The sequence below is a fragment of the Athalia rosae genome, chromosome 7 (genome assembly GCF_917208135.1).
Source record: "Athalia rosae chromosome 7, iyAthRosa1.1, whole genome shotgun sequence".
NCBI lineage: Eukaryota > Metazoa > Arthropoda > Insecta > Hymenoptera > Athaliidae > Athalia > Athalia rosae.
Window position 1 is genome coordinate 5,433,342 of NC_064032.1, and position 23,993 is coordinate 5,457,334.

At 39.4% G+C, this 23,993-nt stretch overlaps 5 protein-coding genes across 16 annotated transcripts; 2 read left to right on the forward strand and 3 right to left on the reverse strand.

Moving 5' to 3' along the window:
• Positions 1-125: 125 nt before the first annotated feature.
• Positions 126-1,953, reverse strand: LOC105684564 (18S rRNA aminocarboxypropyltransferase). Of its 3 annotated transcripts, none has more exons than XM_012398055.3 (5): positions 1,579-1,953; positions 1,215-1,360; positions 950-1,113; positions 349-736; positions 126-272 (listed from the first exon to the last, which is right to left on the reverse strand). In XM_012398055.3, exons 2-5 carry the CDS (start codon positions 1,333-1,335, stop codon positions 181-183), a joined length of 765 nt encoding a protein of 254 aa, XP_012253478.1. In that variant the 5' UTR covers positions 1,336-1,360; positions 1,579-1,953; the 3' UTR covers positions 126-180. The 3 variants fall into 3 exon arrangements, with proteins under 3 accessions (XP_012253478.1, XP_012253568.1, XP_048514746.1); XM_012398145.3 differs by having other exon boundaries at positions 1,215-1,385; XM_048658789.1 differs by having other exon boundaries at positions 1,440-1,953.
• A 311-nt stretch (positions 1,954-2,264) lies between these two features.
• On the forward strand, positions 2,265-4,063 carry LOC105688982 (uncharacterized protein C13G5.2-like). The gene is made up of 3 exons (XM_012405701.3): positions 2,265-2,766; positions 2,908-3,088; positions 3,206-4,063. Exons 1-3 carry the CDS (start codon positions 2,476-2,478, stop codon positions 3,469-3,471), a joined length of 738 nt encoding a protein of 245 aa, XP_012261124.2. The 5' UTR covers positions 2,265-2,475; the 3' UTR covers positions 3,472-4,063.
• On the reverse strand, positions 4,049-23,527 carry LOC105689042. 4 transcript variants are annotated; one of them, XR_007279509.1, is made up of 2 exons: positions 5,028-5,991; positions 4,049-4,559 (listed from the first exon to the last, which is right to left on the reverse strand). XR_007279509.1 is itself a non-coding variant. In XM_048658783.1 (2 exons), the coding sequence occupies exon 1, from the start codon at positions 23,493-23,495 to the stop codon at positions 22,176-22,178; it is 1,320 nt and encodes a 439-aa protein (XP_048514740.1). In that variant the 5' UTR covers positions 23,496-23,527; the 3' UTR covers positions 4,049-4,559; positions 19,451-22,175. The 4 variants fall into 4 exon arrangements, 1 of the variants encoding a protein (XP_048514740.1); XR_007279508.1 differs by lacking the exon at positions 5,028-5,991 and adding an exon at positions 4,637-5,012; XR_007279510.1 differs by lacking the exon at positions 5,028-5,991 and adding an exon at positions 4,630-5,012.
• Positions 4,370-19,336, forward strand: LOC105688608 (2-oxoglutarate dehydrogenase complex component E1). 7 transcript variants are annotated; one of them, XM_012405097.3, is made up of 17 exons: positions 4,370-4,511; positions 7,294-7,548; positions 7,651-7,860; positions 10,950-11,052; positions 11,882-11,944; positions 13,391-13,646; positions 13,740-13,974; positions 14,097-14,276; positions 14,398-14,578; positions 14,691-14,971; positions 15,191-15,419; positions 15,506-15,784; positions 15,878-16,056; positions 16,151-16,585; positions 16,677-16,831; positions 17,105-17,251; positions 17,488-19,336. In XM_012405097.3, exons 2-17 carry the CDS (start codon positions 7,300-7,302, stop codon positions 17,585-17,587), a joined length of 3,282 nt encoding a protein of 1,093 aa, XP_012260520.2. In that variant the 5' UTR covers positions 4,370-4,511; positions 7,294-7,299; the 3' UTR covers positions 17,588-19,336. The 7 variants fall into 7 exon arrangements, with proteins under 7 accessions (XP_012260520.2, XP_012260607.2, XP_012260678.2 ...); XM_012405184.3 differs by having other exon boundaries at positions 4,460-4,576; XM_012405255.2 differs by lacking the exons at positions 4,370-4,511; positions 10,950-11,052; positions 11,882-11,944 and adding an exon at positions 9,530-9,650.
• On the reverse strand, positions 21,214-22,176 carry LOC105693064. Its single transcript, XM_012412774.2, has one exon. The coding sequence runs from the start codon at positions 22,174-22,176 to the stop codon at positions 21,214-21,216; it is 963 nt and encodes a 320-aa protein (XP_012268197.2).
• Positions 23,528-23,993: the final 466 nt, after the last annotated feature.

Here is a 23,993-nt window from a genome sequence, read left to right on the forward strand (position 1 = left end):
CGAAGAGAGGGAGATAATAGCAATCCTCCAGGTCGTCGAAACTTCCACGAAGGATTCAGGATTCGTGGACAATAGCCGAATCATCAAGTTCACGCTATTGTCCCAGAAATAATGGAATGCGTTTATCTCATTTTAAATCGTGTTATTCACATATGTATAATTTAGGGCGAATCTTTTTTTTTAAACTTCTGTCAACTTTGGGGTCATTGCTGAGCCAGCATCTTCCGTTTCTTCTTCGGACTCAGTCTCGCACGGGGGAAGATCTGGTATAGCTGTAATTTGGATTAATCTAGTGGAATCTCAAATGGTAGGAATGCGAAATAAGAATGGTATCTCAGGGAAACTTACAACTTTTCTGAAATTTTTCCCGTCTGGCATCTTCCAAGAATTTGTTCTGTACCATTATAACTTCTTCGCTGTCCTTACAGAGGGAATATTTTTCCAGGAGCTCGGAGTTCAACTCCATGAACGCGTGACCCCAGGAGAATTTTCCAAGATAGTACGCCGCCTCCTCTGGAAATCCAGTTATGATCAACGTCGCCGCGATAGCTTCGACACAGCTCAATTGACAGGGTTTTCCATAATTTATGGGGTTTGCTGCAACCAAAAATGGCAACAACCGTGGATATGGAGTTCGCATTCTAGCAAAAGGGGTGTCATCCAATCTTGCCCAGCTGCAGTCGACTACTGCGCAACCGTGCTCTTCCACAATTTCTTTGTCGACCGGACTTACGCACTGTAATCAAGAATAACTTTGATGTACGGTCTGATCTGGAACAGGTTTTGTATGAATTTAAAAATCAACTGACAAAATATACAACGCACAAAGGAGGTTTAGTCATTAAATATAATATTGAACATAAACTAAGATGTAAGAAAATATGAAATAATTTATAAACAAAAAGTAAAGCGGAAGGGATCCAAACGGTAGTGACGGAGCATAAAATACCTTCTTACCAACTGGCGTTAATACCAGCCCGGAAAATCTGGCGCCTAGCCTCAAGGTTTCCACGAGACCATGCCTCGCTAGTTTTCGACCGGAACATTTTTTTGGGTCGCAGTGTTCGAGATCCCACATAGCAACAGGAAACGAAATCGGACATTTGTCCTTTTCTGGAATAGGAAAATTAAGGGAAATTTGGGACATAGTCCGGATTTAATTGACCAAGAAACTATAGTTGCATAAATGCAAAAGAGTTCAGATTTTTCCTAACCTGAAGCATCTTCTGTATCGGATCCGTCTCCTTCCTGACGATATCTTTCTTCCTTTCCAACGGATTGACGCTTTCGACGCTCCACAAATTTTCCTTTATTTTTCTTGCTGCGTGCTGACATTATGGGTATGTTTCAATTTTCGACGCTACAAAAGATGAACCAACCAAAGTCTGCAGATTTGTTAATCTCTATGACGTGAGGATTAGCACAAAAATATAACCTACTTAACGTTTGGCTAAATTGTGTAGCAAACTGGCACTACTGCTTTAAATTCTATGAATCGCTGAATTATTCGTACGAATGAAAGTTTTATTCCGAATTGTAAGATGAGCTCATTTTAATTGCTTTTAGATGCATATTTACCGTTTCAATAAAGTTGATAAAGTTGGTACCCAAATCGACCCGAATACCATGAAAAAACGTTTAATCGTTCGCGCGTGGGCTCAATTATAAAGAAAATCGAGATAAAACATTTGCACGTTTGCTTGTTTTTGACAAAATTGAAGATAAAAGTGGGGTGCAGAATTTCAGTACCCCATTTCCAAATATGAAATTTCGCTAAGAGCTTTAGAAATTTTTTTCTTTTTTTTCTCTAATTCCAGAAGGTATAACTCTATTGAGTCAAGTCCCAACTGCTTTAGAAATTCAATAGCAATCGCGACGCCGATCGTTTGCGCGTCGTTCGCGTGACCAGCACCCGATACGAATTATTGTGAAATAATGAAAATAAATTTTCAATTAGTTAATTTTACTTGATCGGCAGCAGTATAAGGCACGAAGTTCATCACTGCGCATGTGCCGCTATCGGTTCGGCTCCGGGCGTTCCGTACTTATTCGCATGCCGCGAAAATCAAACCACCGGAAGCTTATCATCGAAAAATTTCAGTCAACGATCATTATGCCAAACGTTTGCGTGCCCCCGAACATACATATGTATATGTTATGAAGTTTGTCATTGTAGTACGTATATGAAGCGAAAATTCTTATGCAAATTTCTGGTTTGCACGATTGCGTGAGTCATGGTCGGGAATATAGCGATTCGGGAATTTCAACGGTTCGGGAAAAGTACGTTAGCGTCCCCTCCTAACCCTATGATGTGATATACATATCATAAGCCCCGGAGAATCCACTGATATCGGGAAATCCCCGCAGCAAAGCTGAACGGGGCAAACAACTACTAGAACCGTCTAGAACCGTAGTGTCGGTCACTGACTCTATTTAAGTGGTGTCGGTGCCTAAGAGATTCCAGAGAGGTTTACAATGGTTGACGAAAAACGTGGAGCAGAAAAACTCCAAAAGCGGTTGTTGCAATCCTCGGCAATCCCAAGAGAGTTTTCATTTCGCACAGCTGGCTATAAGACAACTTTGCCAAAACGAGGTGCTGTTAATATATTCAAGGCTTCATCAAAACCTGGGACTACAAAATGGAATTGGATGGTACGACTCGATACCCCTCACAAGGGAGCCAACTTTCACCATATGAATATCAACCCAAAACTGGCAGGCATTCGCCGTGATCCCCACATTCCAATACCTGCTAACAGCGTTAAGGTATGTTCGATAAAATCCGAAATTGATGAATTGAGGGAGGTTGCTCAAGCAGATTACTGCTATTCAAATTCCTTTGCAGTAATATTTTTTAAGTGTAAGCATTGGTAACGGTCCATCCAAATTCTAAATGACTCTCATTAGGTGGCTGTGAAAACTGCAAAGTTCCTGAAAAAAGTGAACACCGTTCTGGTCCCAACAGCAGTGGCAATTGATAGCTTCAGAGTAGCTTCGAACGTCTATAAAGACTATGGCAAGGGGACCACTCGAAACACTGTGGAAACTGTCGCCGAAATTGGTGGAAGTTGGGCTGGTGGCTCATTAGGTGAGTTAATTGCTCCGCATCCATGTGGTGTAAATTGAAATATCGAATAATCGAGGGCTGACGTGAAAAATAGTCAGCTGCTTGATCACGTGATTCCACATAAGCCGTGATTTGCAGGGTCATCGGTAGGATGTACCATTGGTACAGCAATTTTTCCAGGCATAGGAACACTTGTCGGCGGAATTTTCGGTGGTGTCGTTGGAGCAATATCAGGTGTCCTGGGCACCGAAGCAATTGCTAGAGCAATTGGGGACCAGTTAGAATATGATATCAAGGTTTGCATTTGTCATAAGTGCACGAAACAGTATAACTGTCGCAAATATACTGGGCAACCAACTGACAGCTGTTCGACATGTTCGTCTTCGAGTATAGCTCTATTGTAGACTATTTCTTGGGGAGTCGATAAATTTTTTATGACACAATATAAGTAATAATGAAATGGTGATGGTACGAGATATTACAAGTGAGCGAACTATTTTCAGAGGATTATTAGCATATTTTCATTTTGCAGAGAGTATGATACAGGTACAGTTCTTCTTCGTGATTAGATTATAAGGATCCCCCAAACGTATTGATATTCTCAATTATTATTAGACACTTTTTGAATTAAAAAATTCTCTAAACAACATCTTACAGATTCAAATTATTGATGAATTATTGTTGGTGTAGAAAATCAAGTTTTAATAACGACTTGATCAGAAATTTGATTATTTATTACTTTACTTGCTATCCCAAATCACCAAGTGTTCTTTGATCAATGTAACAATATTTTGAGGATTTCCGTTCAAAAAAGTGTAATAGAGCTGCAACGACATAATGAAATAACCATTATTTAATTTGACAACCTCGACTTTTTACACGTCTAGATTGAAATTGATGAAGAAATTTCCATCTTACTTGATCCCATGAAACATACTATCTAAAAATATTTGAACAACTGTTATCAATAATAACTGTATCTTTGTAATACCAGAATCACCAATTATTTATTTTTTTTCAAGTCCCCTATCAGCATGTAGATCGTTGACTGATAATTGTGTAGATACAGAATTGTGATGATAAAAAAGGGTAATTTGAAATTTTAGCCGCGGGTACTACAAGCGATACCATTGGCCGAAAAAAACAAGCGTGCCACGCGATTTCAAAAACGAATTCTGAGAATTCGTCATTACTCATGAGTTAATTTGTCATTGGGTGTTATCCTCCCACAAACACTTTTGTTGATGTGATTAGTTATTTCGGTTGGACCTAGCCAATCATATTGCTCTCTCGGACCGAGGAAAGCAGATTTTCATCTGTAGAGTGGGGAGAACGCAACCTGTTTTATGATTTTCGGAACGTTCTCTCCTGACGTAATTGAGGGAAGGGAGGCTGGACTTTGCAAATGGTGGACGTCCTGTCACCGTCGTTTCGTTAACATCAGGTAAGCGAGCTCCGTGAAATTTTAACAAGACTTAACAATCACCAGCTTCTGTAAATGACAAACGAGTGAGTATTGGTACCGATATAAGATAATAAGGACAGATTATCAAATGTCATACAAACTACCGTCTAATTATGTTACGTAAATTTCTTGCGCAAGTTAAAAATAGGCATCTGCCAGGCAAGAAGAACCCCATCGCCGCATCACATTTGCACTGCTAACTTAACATCATTCCAATTCCTTTTTAATACAAATTTTGGTAAAATAGAAGTCCTCGATATCTCAGTCTACCGTTTAAGTGCCTATTGTTGTGTTATCGCAAAGAGGAACTTTCCTCGATTGTCATTTTCAGACACTAACCTTGTTACCTATTACAATGTATTATTCAACACCTCACCTACATTATCAGCCACGTTCACGTGCGTGCACACCTATACTTACGAAACACACCGGAATTCGGTAACTGTTGTGCAATCTGAATTTGTTTTATAAATCTAAGTAGAGCATTTCACTCACAATCTGTTATGCTTTCCATGACCACGTTGACTCTTGTTCACATCCAAAGATTTGCCGCTTCATCTCTGTGGGACTCGACAAAAAAAAGTGACTCTATTCATGTGACCTCTTAGTCACATGCAACGTAGCAGGAAAAATGATAGTTAATAATCTCACAAACATAGTATATCAGTTTATAAGATTCATATCATGAAATATTAAGAAAATATTGTCATCCAAAGTATTATCGATAACTTCAGCTAAAATACAATTAAGAGGGTCAACGAAAAAGGGTCTGAACTTAGAACTAGCGGTATGTAACGTGAAATTGATTTTTTCATATTTGTCCAAAAAAAGGAGAACGGAGCACACAATTTGTTTGAAGTCTTTGATAATGAGGATTCTTGCGTGACATCAACTCTGGTACATTTGAGTCAAACTGCCTTAGGGCTGTAAGTAGCTGATGAAACATGCTATCGTTTCTTGATTTTTTACAGCTTTGAAAACTTTTCAAGACAATTTTTTCCCTAATAAATTAAATTTTGGTTCATGTAGTTCGGTCCGATCAGCTCAATTCAAAGCCTCATGAGTTATCCCTTTCGATCAAGGGTTGGTGCTCTTTTTAGCATCTCCATCTGTGATAGAAAAGTTACACAAGTGGGGCAACTTCAAAATTTACAAGTTCAAAATCTCGGAGATGAGTAGCAGTTTTATCAGTAGCCTTGGATTCCATGACATTGTTCATGAATTAAATCGAGGACCGATTCGCATCGAGATCATTGCATAACATTCATAATCTAACATATTGTGGGAATTTTCATATAAACTACTTGAACTGTCTGGTATTATTATCATTTTCCATTATCTTGACTTTGGAGTATAACTTCACGCATTATTCCAAGCAGACATTCTACTCTATAAATAGGTAATGACTCAAAAAGATGTTACATATTTCATGACAGAGGCTATACCATATGCAGCATAAATAATCTCAAGACGATTATGGTGCCTGCAATTCTTTTTTCTAAAACCAAGTTGCAAGAGTCTGTCTGAGGACACGACAAGAGTTTTCCCAAATTACTGATAACACTGTCTTCACTTGTTATCTCATGCACACATCAGGTTGGAGGCTCGTTTGGTATCTATACTGTATGAAGATGACAGCTAATATGTATTATTTGATCGATGAGGCCTAATCAAATCATAGTCAACTCAAATCTGGCCGCTGATACTCAACTCCAGTTATCTGCAGTTCGAGCCCTCATTATAATCTACCAAGGTTAATTTATGATAGTCAACAGTCGATATCACCGTCTGTAGATGACGACCCGTATTACTTTGGTGAGAACATCCTAAATTCTCAAAACAAACAAATGTACACTCTACTGTGATTATTACTTGTTTTTAATTCAAGTTCCAAATAACTCACAACAAAATGTCTGCGGTAAGTCTGATCTTTAGCGAATCTCTTTGAGGTAACTTCAGCTTTAAAAAGAAAGAAAAAAGAATTTCAGGAGATGTTTTCGCTTCTTTTATCAGTTTATTTACCTCAGCGCATTTCAGATGACCCGCGAGACCAGGGTTTTGAATAATAATTGAGTTAGTCGGAATTTGAGCTCAAATAGAAACTGGATTTCAAAACGCAATCCTCACGGACGTGTTCAACAATGTCGTACGTCGAGATTGTTTATAATTTCTCATACCTATATTTCGTAGTTTAAAATATACGATTAAACTCGTGCCAATGATTGAGAAATTTATTAGTCTATTTAACGCCTCCAACTTCTAGACGAGTAAATACACAGAGTGATATGAATGAAAATTTTCTTCACTAATATTATTCTCAACGATTAGCTTTACTCTGTGAACTTGAGTAGCAGAACGATAGCCGTTGCTAATGAATTTGCTTGCAGTCAATTTAAAAAGCAGCACGTGATATCATTACAGATATGTCACAACAATTTCTTTTTCTTTTTCCCCTCTGGATTTCAGTAAACACCATGATTACGTTTAGCTTCTTCATACTCCATACCGTAATTGGACCGTAGACACTTCATAAAAAGTCATCTAAGAATTTTAGTCTCTACCAATTGCTGAAGTAATTGAAGTCAACCATTAAATTTCCTGTATCATGACTCATGACACTTGTTCTCGCTAAATCTTTGCCTGGTCCTAACTCCTACTGTGTGGCAATATATTGTTCAACCATTTTGTATCACTGAAATATCAGAGAGACCTCATATTTCGGCGGTTCTTACATTGAATTATATTTTTCTTCTTCTTTCAGATCAAAATGCACAGGGCAAGGACAGTATTGAGTTCATTGGCTCCTCTAGCCCCGCGCGTCTGCGGGGCTAAGAGGTTTGCCTCCTGGCTGGTGAGAAGTGATCCTTTGGCCAGAACCAGCCAGGTGGTCGTAGCTGCACCTGCACGTCGCTACAACAGTACTGCAGCCACTGAACCTTTTCTAAATGGCAGCTCCAGCTCGTACGTCGAAGAAATGTACAACGCATGGCTACAAGACCCCCACAGCGTACACGTGGTTGGTAGCCAACAAATTATTAGTATTACTCTTCATTTTCTTTCATGTTAATTGCAGAATCTCACGATTTGTAAAACGTCCATATTTCACTTTTTATAACAGTCGTGGGACTCATTCTTCCGCAACAGTACGGCCGGAGCTGCTCCTGGCCTTGCGTATCAAGCACCCCCATCTCTTGCACCAAGTTATAACCAAGTTCCACTGGGTTCTCTGATGCCCTACCCCGGGTCGCCATCTCTCACCCAAAGCCCCATCAGTGAGAAAGTCATCGACGACCACCTTGCTGTCCAAGCAATTATCAGATCGTACCAGGTAAACTATACAGGGACCTCGCCGGCCCTGGAAATATATACTAAAAGTCGGTCGGTTCGAATTGAATCTGTGACGACGTCTCGAAAAACAAAATCAATCATAACAATGCAACGTGCGAGGAAATATGCAAACGTTTTGCCGCTGATTTATACCAAAAACATTGGTATCTAGGATTAGACAGAATATTCATAATCGCGGCCTGTTGGAATGATAGAAAGTATTTTAGCTGAGTTCGAGAGCTGGAAATTCATTGTGCGAATCAATAGGACCAAAAATCTTCGATAAATTTAAAATCTGCCACCTCAATTCATTGTTTAATTGCATTGAAGGTTACATTCGTTGCTATTATACATATGTTCGAAATCTTGTTTGAACAGCTAAAACTTGAGCATCACTATCTGCTTCGCACCTCCCACAATTATAGTCATTCATCCATTTGTTTGTCTTATTATTCATCGAAAGAAAAAAAGAACTGCTAATTGAGGTCACAGATTTTGTTATTGTGAGTACGGTGAATTTTAATTATTCATTATCGGTTCCATAGAAATCATGTCAATGTTGAGAGCCTTTAGTTCAGCTGTGGCATGTATTTTCAACAACAGCAATGTTAAATGTTTGGGGGAAATGATTCATAATTTCATTAGCATGAGCAATCATTGGTCAAAGACTGTTTCGCCATTTTATAGGGCTATAATGCACTATAAAAATGTATTCAGTAACCACTTTGAACTGAAATGAAAGTCGAAAATTGATCAAAACTATTCTGAATATTGGAAAAGAAACGAGAAAAATTAGCCACACATATGCATAATAGCCTTGGGTAACGAGATCATACTGCGCACTTCACTTTATAGGCATGCCAAACTTATATTTTAATTTAACTCACAGTCCTTCAACTTAAATTATACCAAATTATATCTAAAACGAAAACTTTTTTCCAATATTAGCGTAACGCCATGAAACCTTGGGAAAGCATGCAGCAAATTTTATCTATGTTTATAACATCTTCATTTTCTATCATCTATTACAGACGTTTAGAAACAAATTATATGAATTTTCTAATCCTGGATCGTCGAACGAACAATTTCTAAGTTAAAGCCAAGATAAATTCCATACTGGGTCTCAAAATATAATTAAAATATAAAGAAATCTAAACCAATACTTAGCTGAGTCTACGTTTTAACGCGATTTGCCATTCGTACATGTGAAACGACACAGCTTGTGATCTAAATTTAAGTAAAACACAACTGGCTGTGCGATGTGTAATTCGGTTATCGGATTCCCTATCCTATTCTAAAATAGATTTATCAAATACCTCAGATCAATTTCTTCCAACTATCTGTACGACTTGGTGCCATGAAAAAAGTTCATTCCAATTCAAATCTGAATTTGATGTCGAAAGATGCATGCCCAAGAAAATTATGAGCTATTTAAGGCGCAACTGCACCTAAAATATTTTTTTTTTCATTTTTCATGTTGGAGCGGTTTATTCTGTTGATTTTGTTTTTGTTTTTGTTTTTCACTCCATATTACTAGCTATACTATAGAAATGCTTTTTTGAATTTACAACCCTTGTACATTTCTATCATTAAATTGAAAGCATCGAGAGCTTATTATAGATAACTGATACAAACGTTGGGTTTTGTGGGCATTGTTCGTTGATGTGTAGGCACGGGGTCATTTAGTGGCTGAACTGGACCCTCTGGGTATCATGCAAACAGAACTACTACACACCCATTACGCAGCTCGCAAGGGAGCGCCAGAGCGTGTTCTGCGCCAATACATGCTTGGTAAGGCTTCTACAAACCATACAATCCTTTTTCATCTTTCGTTCAAGCCCTTGGTCTCGTAAGGAGACAGATGAAGGTGATGAAATTCACAAAAGTTACACTTTAGCAGAATTTTTTGAAATTCAGATTCTGTAATTTCTTTGTCACCTCGTAGTCTGTTTTTTTTTTCTTTTCTGTTCATCGCATCGAGTTTTAGTCTACTTCGATTAGTCAAAGCATGCCGATAAGATCATCTTTATTTGTCTTTGATTCGAGATCTTGATTGTTATGTAATAGTGAAAGTCTAGAGAATCTTTTGCAAGTGCTTACTTTCTGTTCTTTTCAAAATAATGTTCTTAGACCACTATTTTAATTGGACAAAATTTAGCCCAAAATAAGTAAAACTTAATCGGTTTAAGCAAATATTGCAAAAGGTACTTCGAAAAACCAGCTCGATACGCATTTTTTAGCAAAAGATGAATATATTTGTGGGGAAAATTTGTTGCAACATGGATTCATCGTTAGATCCTTGGATGTCGATTGTCGAATGCCTTTACACCAGTTCATTATTATTTTTCAGTATATATTTTTTTGTTTGTTTTTTTTTTCTCTCTTCTCTTTGTCTACCCTCTTCTCCCCGACATTTGATTATCGCATAGACTGATTATGATGTCATTTACAGGTAAGAAGCAAAATAGCAATGCATGATATTAATGTTATGTGCAGATTGCTTGTTTTTCTATCGCTTTGTATTCACTTGCCTTAGTATCGTGTGGCTAACTTTGTGTCATCTATAGATTTTTTACAGTTTCATAGAATTTCTACCATCCATCCTTCTATTAACAGAAATGGCTAACCAATAATCTTGAATCCGTCTATTCTGATTCTTCATAATATATTCAGTTTATGGGGAGGTGTGTGGCGAAAGATATTCAACCCGCGATTGACATTTGCGTTCGATGCATTTTTGTATGATCGCTTTTATTCGTGCTGTGAATAGCTCGTCGCTTTCGAATCGTTATTTGAGAACTGTCACAGACTATATTATGTGATGCAGTATAAATTTTCTGAAATAACAACGTCCAGTCTCAGATTCTGATTATAAAATTGTTGTTCGGTGGTAGAAATGATCAGCGTAGAACAACTTTGATTCCTGACAAGTTCAAGATCCTTATTTGATTGTTTATTCCATTCATGTTTTGAGTTAAAAACCAAGTTTATAATCAGAAAATATAACAACAAAATGATAATATGTCTCAAACAAACGCCTTGAACAGGTTGTAAAGTTTTGGTACGTATGAATGTGGCTTCAATCGACAGATTCGTGGGCATCATATCGCAAAATTGGACCCGCTTGGCATCAGCAGCGCGGACCTTGATGATAGGCATCCGCAAGAGTTGCTCTATAACCATTACTCCTTCGGTAAGCCTAAACTCATGTGAATATGTTGAATCAACAGGTACGACTGATTAAAAATACTAACTTTAACATTTGCTTCAATAGTTGAGTGAAAATTGTAATTGTCGCATCACATCTAATGCAAAATTTATCCGAATCCAACGCTTATCACGGTCAAACCTTTCGCCATTCGATTCAGTTCGTCTGTTCGATATCTTTATACAGAATTTAGAAATATTTATAACCATAGCGGAATAGCGCATGAGAGAATTAAAAGAAAAAACAGTTCTTCATCTAGACTAGAGTATTTTCTAGATCTGTTATTATGGTTTAACTTACCTTCGATTCTAACATTTTTTTTCTACTGGTAGAGTACAAAATCTTGTTTCTTCTAAGAAGGAAATGCAGTAAGTGAACCCTGACGGTTCAGCAATTTCTGAATTCAATTCTGAACTTCTAAATGGAAATTCCAAAGAAATTTGATTATTATTAGAAAAAGCTTGTTTGTCCGATGTGGGTGATTGTAGCTAGTTTTTCGTCCAACAGAAAGCTTGTGCCTTTTCACCGTTTGGTTTGTCGTCAAAAAAACAGAAAAAAAATAATTGAACAAAAGTCGTCATTGCCACTTGACGATGAATAATAGAGCTCTAGTCGGGTTCTATGGTTACATATATTTTGTATGAACCAGTGTTTGATGAGGATAACTTGAAGCTTCGAAACAAAATTTTTCATCGTTTCAATCCTTGTGACTAGTTATAGTTAATTTCACAACCGCTCTAAATCAAATTGTATAAAAAAGACAGAAGAAAACAAAACTGGGTTCGATTTTCAGTTTGAGTATTGATGTCCACAGGTAAGAGATCTCGTACAACTTACTCGCAGGAACTTCAATATCGAGTAGCTGCCCTTATGGAAAGTATGTAATTATCAAAGAGAAAACCCTTTTATCGATAGTTATTCTTCGTATGGTGCCCGTGGAACACACTGGTTCATTTGGGATAATTATGTAAAATATTCTATAGCTCTGGTATAGCGGGATTTTAGCGGTGCTTGGGTAAATTTTTGTGTGGCAAATGTATTCGAAATATTGAGTATATGTACTGCAATTCTGAATAACGAAGTTAGGTTTAATTAATTTATCTATTATTTATTTACTTATTTTCTTACAACAATCGTACACATCTTCACGTAATTTTTTTTCGTAAAAATCGTATCAAATTTGTATGGAATTTTCAATTCTTGTATCATTTTGTTCCTTATTTTCTTTAGCTTATTGTTAGAGTTTTGTTTGTTTCTTGCTGTAGTTGTCAAGTACAAAAAAATGGTAATTCATTAATCAAATATACTAAGAGTTGAATCCGGAGATTTTCGCATTATTTTACCACGATATTCGCTTTTATTTTCTAAATATTCTTTCACTCGTTACATTGATCCCTTAAAATATAAATTTGAAATTACGCATAACCTTTATTTGTGGAGAATATACGTATAAAGTGAAATATTGTTAGAATCAATTTATCATTTCTCAGGCTCTTTGAATTCCTTTCATACGCGTATATTATTCCATTTGCTAATATCTACACAATTTATTATTCACATTTTTGCTGAATTTACCTGTAAAAAAAAACGAAGAAAACGGCTTTGAGTATTTCTCTACTTGCTATTGACCAACAGGGCGGTTTTCTATGGTTTGAATTTTAATCGTTGGTTCTTCCTTCCTCCTTTCTTTCGATACCTCAAACTGCTACAATTGGTTGTATCATATTTGTTTTCTTTTTCACGATGGCTACATTTAGATTTGTTCCTTTTGTTGTATTACGATGTTATACTCAGTGATTTCTTTTTGAAGTAACAGTAACAAATGCATGATTTTTTATTTCACGTACATGAGAATTTGTTAGACATCGGTTCATTTCGTTTGAGTCGAAAAAACTCTACGATTATGAATTATTATTTTCTCCTTCGACTTGGCAATCGAGATAATGAACTTGGTGAAGGGTTACAGGGGATCTTTTTGTTGAAACAAATTTTCCCTTGATGAAATTGATGTCTCAGTTTAATGATGGTGAAAAAATCGTATGGGAGCATTCGCATCAACTTCCATCAGTCGTAGTCCTGGCAATAAAATTTCGGAGGATCAACGATTACTCCTGATCAGGATGTTGGAAATTACAGTACAATTGCTTCTAAAGTAAACTATCGAGTGCGCAACTCATGAACATTCATTTAAAACCTGAAAAGTTTCTTGCAAGGACTATGATATCTGGAAAATATATCTGTACCTATTTGTAACTTCATGCTTAGCTAAATAATGACCTTTCAATTTAACGCAAATCAAACAAAAAACAAAACGGAATAACAGAGGAAGCAGATATGGATCGCGTCTTCAAGTTACCGTCAACCACTTTTATCGGTGGAAAAGAAAAGTCGCTGCCCTTGCGAGAAATTCTGAAGCGCTTGGAAGCTGCCTATTGTGGACACATCGGAGTAGAATTCATGTTCATCAATTCGTTGGAGCAGTGCAATTGGATTAGACAGAAAATGGAGACTCCTGGTATCATGGAAATAACCAACGATGAGAAGCGCCTGATTCTAGCTAGATTGACAAGAGCCACTGGGTAACATAAACTTTGAAATATTTCAAGCAATTGCATGCCCGATGTCAGAGCTGATCGAAACAAACTTCACTCAATCACTTCTCCTTTTCACAGATTTGAGGCTTTCCTGGCCAAAAAATGGTCTTCAGAAAAACGGTTTGGGTTGGAAGGATGCGAAATTTTGATTCCAGCAATGAAACAAGTTATAGACAAGTCAACGGAGCTCGGTGTCGAGTCTATAGTAATGGGAATGCCGCATCGGGGTCGTCTCAATGTTTTGGCTAACGTGTGCCGTAAACCATTGAACCAAATATTCACTCAATTTGCTGCCCTTGAAGCGGCTGATGATGTGAGTACATAGCCAGTGAAAATAAGTGACATGTCAATCATGAAAATGTGCATCGGATGCGACATTCGTGGCGCTGGTCATGTCTTTCATTTTTTTTTATCACTCGCTAAAACTGTTGTCAGGGATCTGGCGACGTCAAATATCACTTGGGCACGTACATCGAGCGCCTGAATCGTGTTACGAATAAAAATATTCGTCTCGCCGTTGTTGCCAACCCATCCCACTTGGAAGCTGTCGATCCAATCGTCCAAGGAAAGACTCGAGCTGAACAATTTTATCGTGGGGACGGTGAAGGGAAAAAGGTGGGTCGTTGTACAGTTTCCATATGCGGTAGATTCTTTTTGTGTTCGAGCTTTCAGTTATTACCCATTTTTTTTATTTTTTTATTTTTTCGAGTGTTTCCGAGCCATCTCTGAATTCCAGGTGATGTCCATCCTTCTGCATGGAGATGCCGCGTTCTGTGGTCAAGGCGTTGTTTTCGAAACGATGCATTTGTCCGATTTACCGGACTACACAACCCATGGAACTGTTCACATCGTCGTAAACAATCAAATTGGATTTACAACCGATCCTCGCCACTCTAGATCATCTCCCTACTGTACAGGTAATTTCGAATTTGTTCTTAGAATGTTCCGAAGGTTTTTTCCAATTATCGAAGTCAGCGGATCACCATGGGTTAGGTATTACGACTGGGTATATCGGCGTCATTTTTTTAGATGTCGCGAGAGTGGTCAACGCCCCCATCTTCCACGTCAACTCTGATGATCCCGAGGCTGTGATGCACGTTTGTAAAGTAGCAGCTGAATGGAGAGCAACGTTCCACAAGGACGTCGTCATTGATTTGGTCTCCTACAGAAGGAATGGCCACAATGAAATTGACGAGCCAATGTTTACGCAACCTTTGATGTACCGCAAAATCCGAAATACTCCCCCAGGTCTTACTTTATACGCTGATAGACTTATAAGCGAAAATGTTGTAACGCCTGAAGAAGTGAAGGTTAGCATATAGGAAAAAGGAAAAATTAACAGTTATCCCATTGGGGTGACCGAGGGATCGCAGAAATTGGAACATGAAAACTAGACGATATTAGACTCTAGCCTTGAAGATACCTTCAAGATATTTAAGAAGTTCGAATTTTAAATTCTTGCGATATCCTACACCGCACTCGCTCGATTATTCATCTTAGCGTATTCAATATTTATTTCCAATTGACAGGATGTTAAAGGAAAGTATGAAAAGATCTGCGAAGATGCCTATAACAACGCCAAACAAGAAACTCACATCAAATATAAGGATTGGTTGGATTCGCCTTGGTCCGGCTTCTTCGAGGGCAAAGACCCCCTCAAATCGTCTCCAACCGGAATCAAGGAAGACACTCTTGTCCATATCGGCAAACGCATGTCTTCTGCACCGCCGAACGCAGCCGAATTTGTTATTCACAAGGGTGAGAATTACCTCAACATTATCACATTTCCTCTCAATCGGGTGTCATCCCAACGTTTCAAGCATTTCATCGTCCGTTGAATTCAGGTATCGAGCGTATACTCAAGGCCAGAATGGAAATGGTGGAGAGCCGGACGGTCGATTGGGCGCTCGGAGAAGCGATGGCGTTCGGTTCTCTACTGAAAGAAGGAATCCACGTGAGACTTTCTGGTCAGGATGTTGAGCGAGGCACCTTCTCGCACAGACACCACGTCCTACATCATCAGACCGTAGACAAAGCTACCTACAGGCCGCTTTGCTATATGTACCCCGACCAAGCTCCGTACACGGTCTGCAACAGTTCGCTTTCAGAGTTCGGTGTGCTCGGTAAGCAGGGAATCGTCGTACCTGTCGTCGCTAGACAGCTTTGAGACCGGTCTTCGAATAATCTGACCGCTGAAATCTTGAAATTCATTATAGGATTTGAATTGGGCTATTCGATGACTAATCCCAATGCATTGGTCTGCTGGGAGGCTCAATTCGGAGACTTCAACAACACCGCACAGTGCATCATCGATCAGTTCATCAGCAGCGGACAAGCCAAATGGGTTCGACAATCTGGCCTTGTCATGCTCCAACCTCACGGGCTTGAAGGCATGGTGAGTAATTCAGATTCCGATTCCAATCTCATCGTGGTTCCCACTGTATTTCGCATCCGAAGAAACGAGTAATGAAATCCATATCTTCCAACAGGGTCCGGAACATTCGAGTGCCCGTTTGGAACGTTTCCTACAAATGTCTGCCGATGATCCAGACTATTTTCCACCAGAAAGTGAGGAGTTCGCGGTACGCCAATTACACGACATCAATTGGATTGTGGCCAACTGCAGTACACCTGCAAATTATTTCCACATTTTGCGCCGTCAAATTGCCCTTCCATTCCGTAAGCCGTTGATACTCATGACGCCAAAGTCCCTGCTACGTCACCCAGAGGCAAGATCGAGCTTCGACCTGATGACGGAAGATACTCAATTCCTCAGAGTTATTCCCGAAGAAGGTATCGCTGCTCAGAATCCCAACAGTGTGAAGAAGCTTCTATTCTGTTCCGGCAAAGTATACTACGACATGACCAAGGCTAGGAAGGAGAGACAGCTCGAAAATACGATCGCTATCGCCAGGGTTGAACAGGTAATGCTAATAACGATTTTAACAATCCTGATCACTCTTTATCCCTTACTTTTTTCAAACTTCTAACCTAACTTTCCAATGTTTTTCGCAGATTTCACCGTTCCCCTATGATCTGGTCAAAAGAGAGGCAGAAAAATACCCTAACGCAGAACTGGTCTGGACACAGGAAGAGCACAAGAATCAAGGCGCTTGGACATACGTTCAGCCACGATTCCACACTGCTCTCAACGGCGTTCGTGACGTGACGTGAGTATCAAATACCTTAACCCTAAATCAGAAGTTTGCTTGTACCAGGATTTTGTTCGAGTGAAAATGAGAGGTCGGTAATGTCTTTGGTTTATTGTCTACATGGCCCATTTTGATTAAATGATTCTCAAATATTCTGGATTATTGAAGTACCGATAAAGCTTGTAGATTGAAATTAATTAGTTTCACTTTTGTTTCTTTTAAAATAATGAGGTGAATACATGTTGGTTGTATTTTATTCAAAAATCAAACATAACTTGGGCCATGTTGCAGTAACGGAGACGTGCGGAATGATAAAACAAGCGAAAGTAGCGGTAGTTGGTTTAGTGGCTGGTTGTCCTCGTCCAAACCATCTCAATCACCTGCCGCAACAGAACCGCGAACAACTGAAAGCAATAAACCAAAACAGAGAATAGTGAGGTAACGAGTAATCATCAGAATATCTTTTTATTTGTATCACAGTTGTCGTGCACGTTAATGAGTTCACCCACAAACTGAAAAAAAAAAATGACAGCGTATATGATCTTGATTTATTTTTCTCTCGCTCTCTCTGACTCGTTAGCAAAACCGCTACGACGATGTTCGTTCTTTTTGCACTCGTTGCAATAATTATCTCAAGATTCATCGATCTGACGGTAGAAATTTTGTGGTTCTAGATATGCCGGCAGGCCAACTGCTGCATCTCCAGCCACCGGTAGTAAAATGCAGCATCTCAGAGAACTGAAGCAATTGTTGGACGATGCGTTTTCCCTCTAAGTACTCGTATCGATGTAGCAAAAATTTTTATTTATTCGTCATTACTATATTTATAATAACTATTATAAACTGATCACTCCGCTCTGAAAATATCATAAGATCAGCCCTCTATTATTTCAACATTTCCTCGTCACAGTGCCTAATCAGCGCAAATAGTTGTTGTATAAATGATTTTTTTTCTCTCTCTCTTTTTTCTTCTTTTAAAATTGATACAAAATCCATATTAAAATCTCAACGATTCGAAAAATATTTTCATTGCATTAAAAAGTTAAAGTCGAATCAAATATGAATGTACGAATACAAAATTTTGTCCGATGCATTATGCTTAAACTCTTTTTCTTCTGTTTATTCGGTGCTAATAACAAAGGAAGAAAAGGATCATCGTTGAAGTATTTCTAACGGTCACATAATGTAAAATAATTTTATCTCGAACAAGCGTTGAATATTCTTTCCTAATATTAATTCATCGCTAGTTGTTACTACGTAACTATGTATGTATTTTGTGTTAATCTTAAATTTTATCACAATGGAAAATATGATGAGCCCTCTTCTCCTCTTCTGTTAATATGTTAATAATAGAATTTCATTGAATGTAAAAAATCGCTATACAAACAAGTATTATTTTTAATTTATGCCTATGCTCGTAATTTACGAGTGATCTGATATTTATGAGCGCGTAACGCTTCTCACAGAGTATAAAGATAGTTTTAAATGAAAATTTAAAAAAATAAATAAATAAATAAATAAATAAATAAACCGATGAAAGAAAATTAATGAAAATTTCAAAGCACCGTGAACCCAAGTACAATCAAATATTGTACTTGTTGTTAGTGGTGACGATCTTTTGATTACTTTATTCTTATTTTTATTTATTATTTTGTTTTAATCGCTCTTCAATATATCAATACGAAGTCACATGCCAAGGTGTTCAAATTTTTATCGTCGCTGTGTTTTATATAAAATATTTGGCGGTTGGCATCGAGACAATGAATGTTACGTTGATCGTAAAAACAAAAAATTGAATAAAAGAAAATCAATGAAAATTCGTTCGGCAAATACTTTCCGGACATGCTATGATTTGATAAAGTTATCTGTAAAATACTAACTAGTTATAACATGAATAATCGACTAGTTATAACACGAATAATCGACTCAGAAGGGTGTTTAAAATTGAACACTGCGTAGTTTGCAAAAGGTACAGTATTTATCTTCTACATTGCCGTTTGAAAGAGCAAGAATCAAGAAAAGAAAAACGAAACGAAAGATAAATATGTATGCTATGCAGCCATTCGTGACACTTATGTATGTATGTACAGTATCCAATTATTTTACTTTGAATAGGTTTAATTCTTATACGATTACAAATAGAACGGTGACATTTTAACAACTCCAACTAACTTGCCGACTTTCATTTCTTACGATAACTTTGGTTTTGGGTCTACGAAGAAATGAAACCTCCCTATTTATTTTATTGGTGATAAAAATAACACTACGATATGTGAAAAGATACTTGCGCAGAGTGTTGATTTTTTGTTGTTCGCATAATAACATTAGATTCAAACGCATCGGTGCCGAGGATTCTAAATCACTGATAGCCAGAAATACAATATTACATTGACATTTTGTTTATTGGGTTGAGTCAATTATCAAGCTAGATAGTTATAATTTATCTAACAATAAGAGAAGACGCATACGTACGATCACACAATGTAGAGTCTGTCAAGCAATTAAATCGTATCGAACAACCGACTCAGCCTTGTCTTTCTTACTTTGATTTACGATTAGGGTACGTCTACTTTCTTCGCGATGCCCACGACCTATGAGTTGAATACGGTCACATTCGGATTAGCACCTGCTCCTCACCTGGCAACCAAATGCCTGCACAAACTTGCGGATGACGAGGGATACAGGTTCCCGAAGGCCGCGGAAATCCTAAGAAAGGACTTCTACGTAGACGATCCTTTGACCGGTGCCGGAACAATTGAAGACGCAATTGAACCAAGGGACGAAATATTCAACATATTACACGCAGGAAAATTTAATCTCCGACAATGCGCATCAAACGCGCCAGAGTCGCTGCATGGACTACCCGATAGCCATGTCAACCTACAGCTCCGGGGGAGCGAAGATTCAACACCGAAAACGCTGGGACTCTATTGGAACTCGTCAACAGACTCTATCGTTTACACTGTAAAAACAATAGACGTCGGCAGCAGTACCGCGAAGCGAAAAATGTTCTCCGAGATCGCAAGAATTTTCGACCCATTGGGATTATTACAACCCATTATCGTCACAGCGAAACTATTAATACAGGAGCTCTGGCGAACCAACCCGAACCGGGACGAATCCGTTCCTCAAGCCATTCAGACCGAGTGGCACAGATACGCAACACAACTTCCATCACTCAACGAGGTGTCATTCGATAGGAAGGTCATAATGCATGCACACGCGACAATTCAGCTTCACGGATTTTGCGATGCAAGCCTGAAGGCTTACGGAGCATGCATTTACAACTGTGCCACCGCGGGCACCTACGCGAAAATTACGAGATTTGAATCCGCCAACATTTGACGGTCAAATAGAGGCATGGGCTTCGTTTAAATCGCGATTCCTTTCTATGGTTGATAAAAACGACAACTTAACTTCCTCAGACAAATTAGAGTACCTACAATCTGCTCTGTTGGGAAAGGCAGGCAGAATCATCGAAGTATTAGAAACAACGGAGAACAGCTATCAGGACGCTTGGGAGTTGCTCACCGCGAAATACGACAATGATAGAAAGGCAATACTACGACACTGGTCCATCCTACGAGACTATCCCGCTCTACAGAAAGACACCGCCGAAGCACTCGACGATCTCGTAGTCACCTTCAGGCAGCAGTTACGGTCCCTGGAAAATCTGGGACAAGTAGTAAGCGGTTGGGATACTTGTTTAATTAGTCTGCTTTTATCAAAAATCGGGAAAGAAACAGCATATCAGTGGGAGTTAACGCTCACTGATAACAAGATGCCGCCATATACATCGCTACTAGAATTTTTGGATAAAAGAGCTAATTGCTCAGATACTAGAGGTCCTGATTCTAATAATAAGGACCCAAAAAACTTGAAGAGTTATGTAGTTGGTAGGTTTATTACTTGCTTCAAGAAACAATAGATTCAAAAATTCCCGAAAAGTCACGTCGGACAATGATAAAAATATACGGGAAATTTTTGCCTTTATGGCTGCACATTTGGTCGGCAAATGTACGAAGCTGAAGCTATTACAAAAAAGCTTTTATTGCTTTCTGGCCTTGTCTTCGGGCGACTGCATCCCTTTTGTTAACACATATGAATAGGAAAACGTTATATTGTGAGTTAACGTTAATATTTTAATCATTTTAATCAAATTGTATGTCATGGCACGCAACATACTCCCCTGTTGAGAAGTGATCCGTTGAGACTATCTAGTCGAAAAGTTGACTTATCAATAAATCAAATGCGTGACGTGGCGCTATCTAATTCCTTTCCTGAATTTTTCACAAGTTGACTTGGATTACTAAATACTTTAATCTGTCATTCTGTGTATAATCAGAGATATGAATGCTAGTGTTCGTTGAGATTTTTCTCTCCGTTTTTTTTTTTTTTTTCTAATCATTGTCTTGTGGTAGAGGTGCTGATTTTTTCACATTACGAACGAATGCACCATTCGGGGTTTTAATTTTTACCGTTCGTATGATACCATCGGCCCCTGGACATGTCTCGATGACTCGCCCCAAGATCCAACGCAGTGGTGGTAAGTTGTTGTCTTTCACGACCACTACCGATCCTTCTTGAATATCGTGGGATCCGTTTGTCCAACGGTGACGAATGTTTAACTCATTCGGGTATTCTTTGCGCCATCGATCCCAGAAGTGTTGTTTCACTTTCTGGAGGTGTTGCCAAGTTGATAGCCGATTGGATGGAGTGATTCCGAAGTCTCGTTCAGGTATGCTGGTGAGTGATTCACCGATTAGAAAATGTGCGGGAGTGAGAACGAGGAAATCGTTGGGATCGGATGAGAGAGGGGTGAGCGGTCCGGAGTTCAGTATGGACTCGATTTCTACGACGAAGGTGTTGAACCGCTCAAAGGTAAAAAGCTCATTGCCGACTACTCGTTTCAAGTGATGCTTGAATGACTTTACCGCTGATTCCCGAATTCCTCCAAAGTGTGGCGATAGCGGTGGTATGAATTTCCATTCGATCCCCTTTTCGGTCAGATATTTCTCGATTTGCTCGTCGAATTCTCTTGTCTGGAGCAGCTGATATAATCCATCCAACTCATTTTTGGCTCCCTTGAGGTTAGAACCGTTGTCGGAATGTATTGCGGTGCATCGGCCTCTTCTGCTGATGAATCGGTTCAGAGCGGCGAGGAAACCCTCGGTCGTCATGTCGCTCACCACTTCGAGGTGTACAGCCTTGACAGCCAGACAGGTAAATACGGCTACATAGACCTTGACTCGATTTCTGTTTCGCAATTTCTTTTCTTTAATATAAAATGGACCGCAATAATCGACCCCAGTGTTCAAGAAAGGTCTAGCTGCGGTCACTCGGACCCTTGGTAAATTTCCCATCAGGTAATTGGGGAAACCCGAAAGCAGGTAGTGCATCGTCGGATGATCTTCCTGACCTGATTGCGTCCATCAATGAGCCAATACTTCTTTCTTAAGTTGTGGAACGTTGCTTGAACTCCCGTGTGAAGATTGGTCCGACGTTCGTTTCGAATAATTGAGTCGGTGATGTAATGTCCCTTCGGCAAAATCATGGGACGCCGTTCGTCATGAGTAATATTCGCTTGTTGAAGTCGACCCCCGACTCGAAGAACATCGTTGCCATCGAGGAACGGATTCAGGGGTAGGAGACGGCTTCTGGTTGGCACGGGTTTGCCCGTTCGACACGCCTGAATTTCTTCGCGGAAAGCGAAAGACTGTGTCAATCTTACGATGCGTTGATTTGCCTTGTCCGATTCCGAAACGGTGAGATTTCGTTCGCGTGATTCGCGATGTTTGAAGCGTAAGCAATACGCTATGGTTCGGCGCAGTTTGTCGATTGAGGAGTATTTTTTCAGCAGCTCGAAGTCTTTGATGGCGCATGTTTTTAAACAAACTGTTTTGCGTACTTCACTATCCTCCTTGGGCGTGACAATCGCGAAGCTTGGCCAAGCGGCTTCTTCACGCTTGAGCCATGCGGGGCCTTGTTTCCAGTTTTCGTTTTCTAGAAAATTTCTCGGCAATTCACCTCGTGTCAAGAGGTCAGCGGGATTGTCGTATGTGGGAACATATCTCCAGTTCTTCGTCTTAGTTTTTCTCAGTATGTCCATTACTCGGTTTGCGGCAAAAACCTTTAGTGATTGTGGTGTCGTCTTATTTATCCAGTGCAGGACGATTCGTGAGTCACGCCAAAAGATTGTGCTCTCGAAGGAAATATTGATGGCATTGCAGACGGTCTGATAAAGGGTTGCTAACAATGCTGCTCCACATAGTTCTAACCGGTCGATGGTTAACGGTGGGCCCCCCTTTTTCTCGACTGAATCTCGTTTACTCATTGGCGCTACTCTTGATTTTGAGCACAGAAGTCGCGTGTAAACATTTCCGTCTTCGTCTGTGGACCTGATGTAAATGCATGCTCCGTAAGCCTTCAGGCTTGCATCGCAAAATCCGTGAAGCTGAATTGTCGCGTGTGCATGCATTATGACCTTCCTATCGAATGACACCTCGTTGAGTGATGGCAGTTGTGTTGCGTATCTGTGCCACTCGGTCTGAATGGCTTGAGGAACGGATTCGTCCCAGTTCGGGTTGGTTCGCCAGAGCTCCTGTATTAATAGTTTTGCTGTGACGATAATGGGTTGTAATAATCCCAATGGGTCGAAAATTCTTGCGATCTCGGAGAACATTTTTCGCTTCGCGGTACTGCTGCCGACGTCTATTGTTTTTACAGTGTAAACGATAGTCTGTTGACGAGTTCAAATAGAGTCCCAGCGTTTTCGGTGTTGAATCTTCGCTCCCCTGGAGCTGTAGGTTGACATGGCTATCGGGTAGTCCATGCAGCGACTCTGGCGCGTTTGATGCGCATTGTCGGAGATTAAATTTTCCTGCGTGTAATATGTTGAATATTTCGTCCCTTGGTTCAATTGCGTCTTCAATTGTTCCGGCACCGGTCAACGGATCGTCTACGTAGAAGTCCTTTCTGAGGATTTCCGCGGCCTTCGGGAACCTGTATCCCTCGTCATCCGCAAGTCTGTGCAGGCATTTGGTTGCCAGGTAAGGAGCAGGTGCTAATCCGAATGTGACCGTATTCAACTCATAGGTCGTGGGCGTGTGCGATTCTTCGTCGTACCACAAAATCCTTTGGTACTTGCGGTCTTCTTCACGAACCAGTACTTGTCTGTACA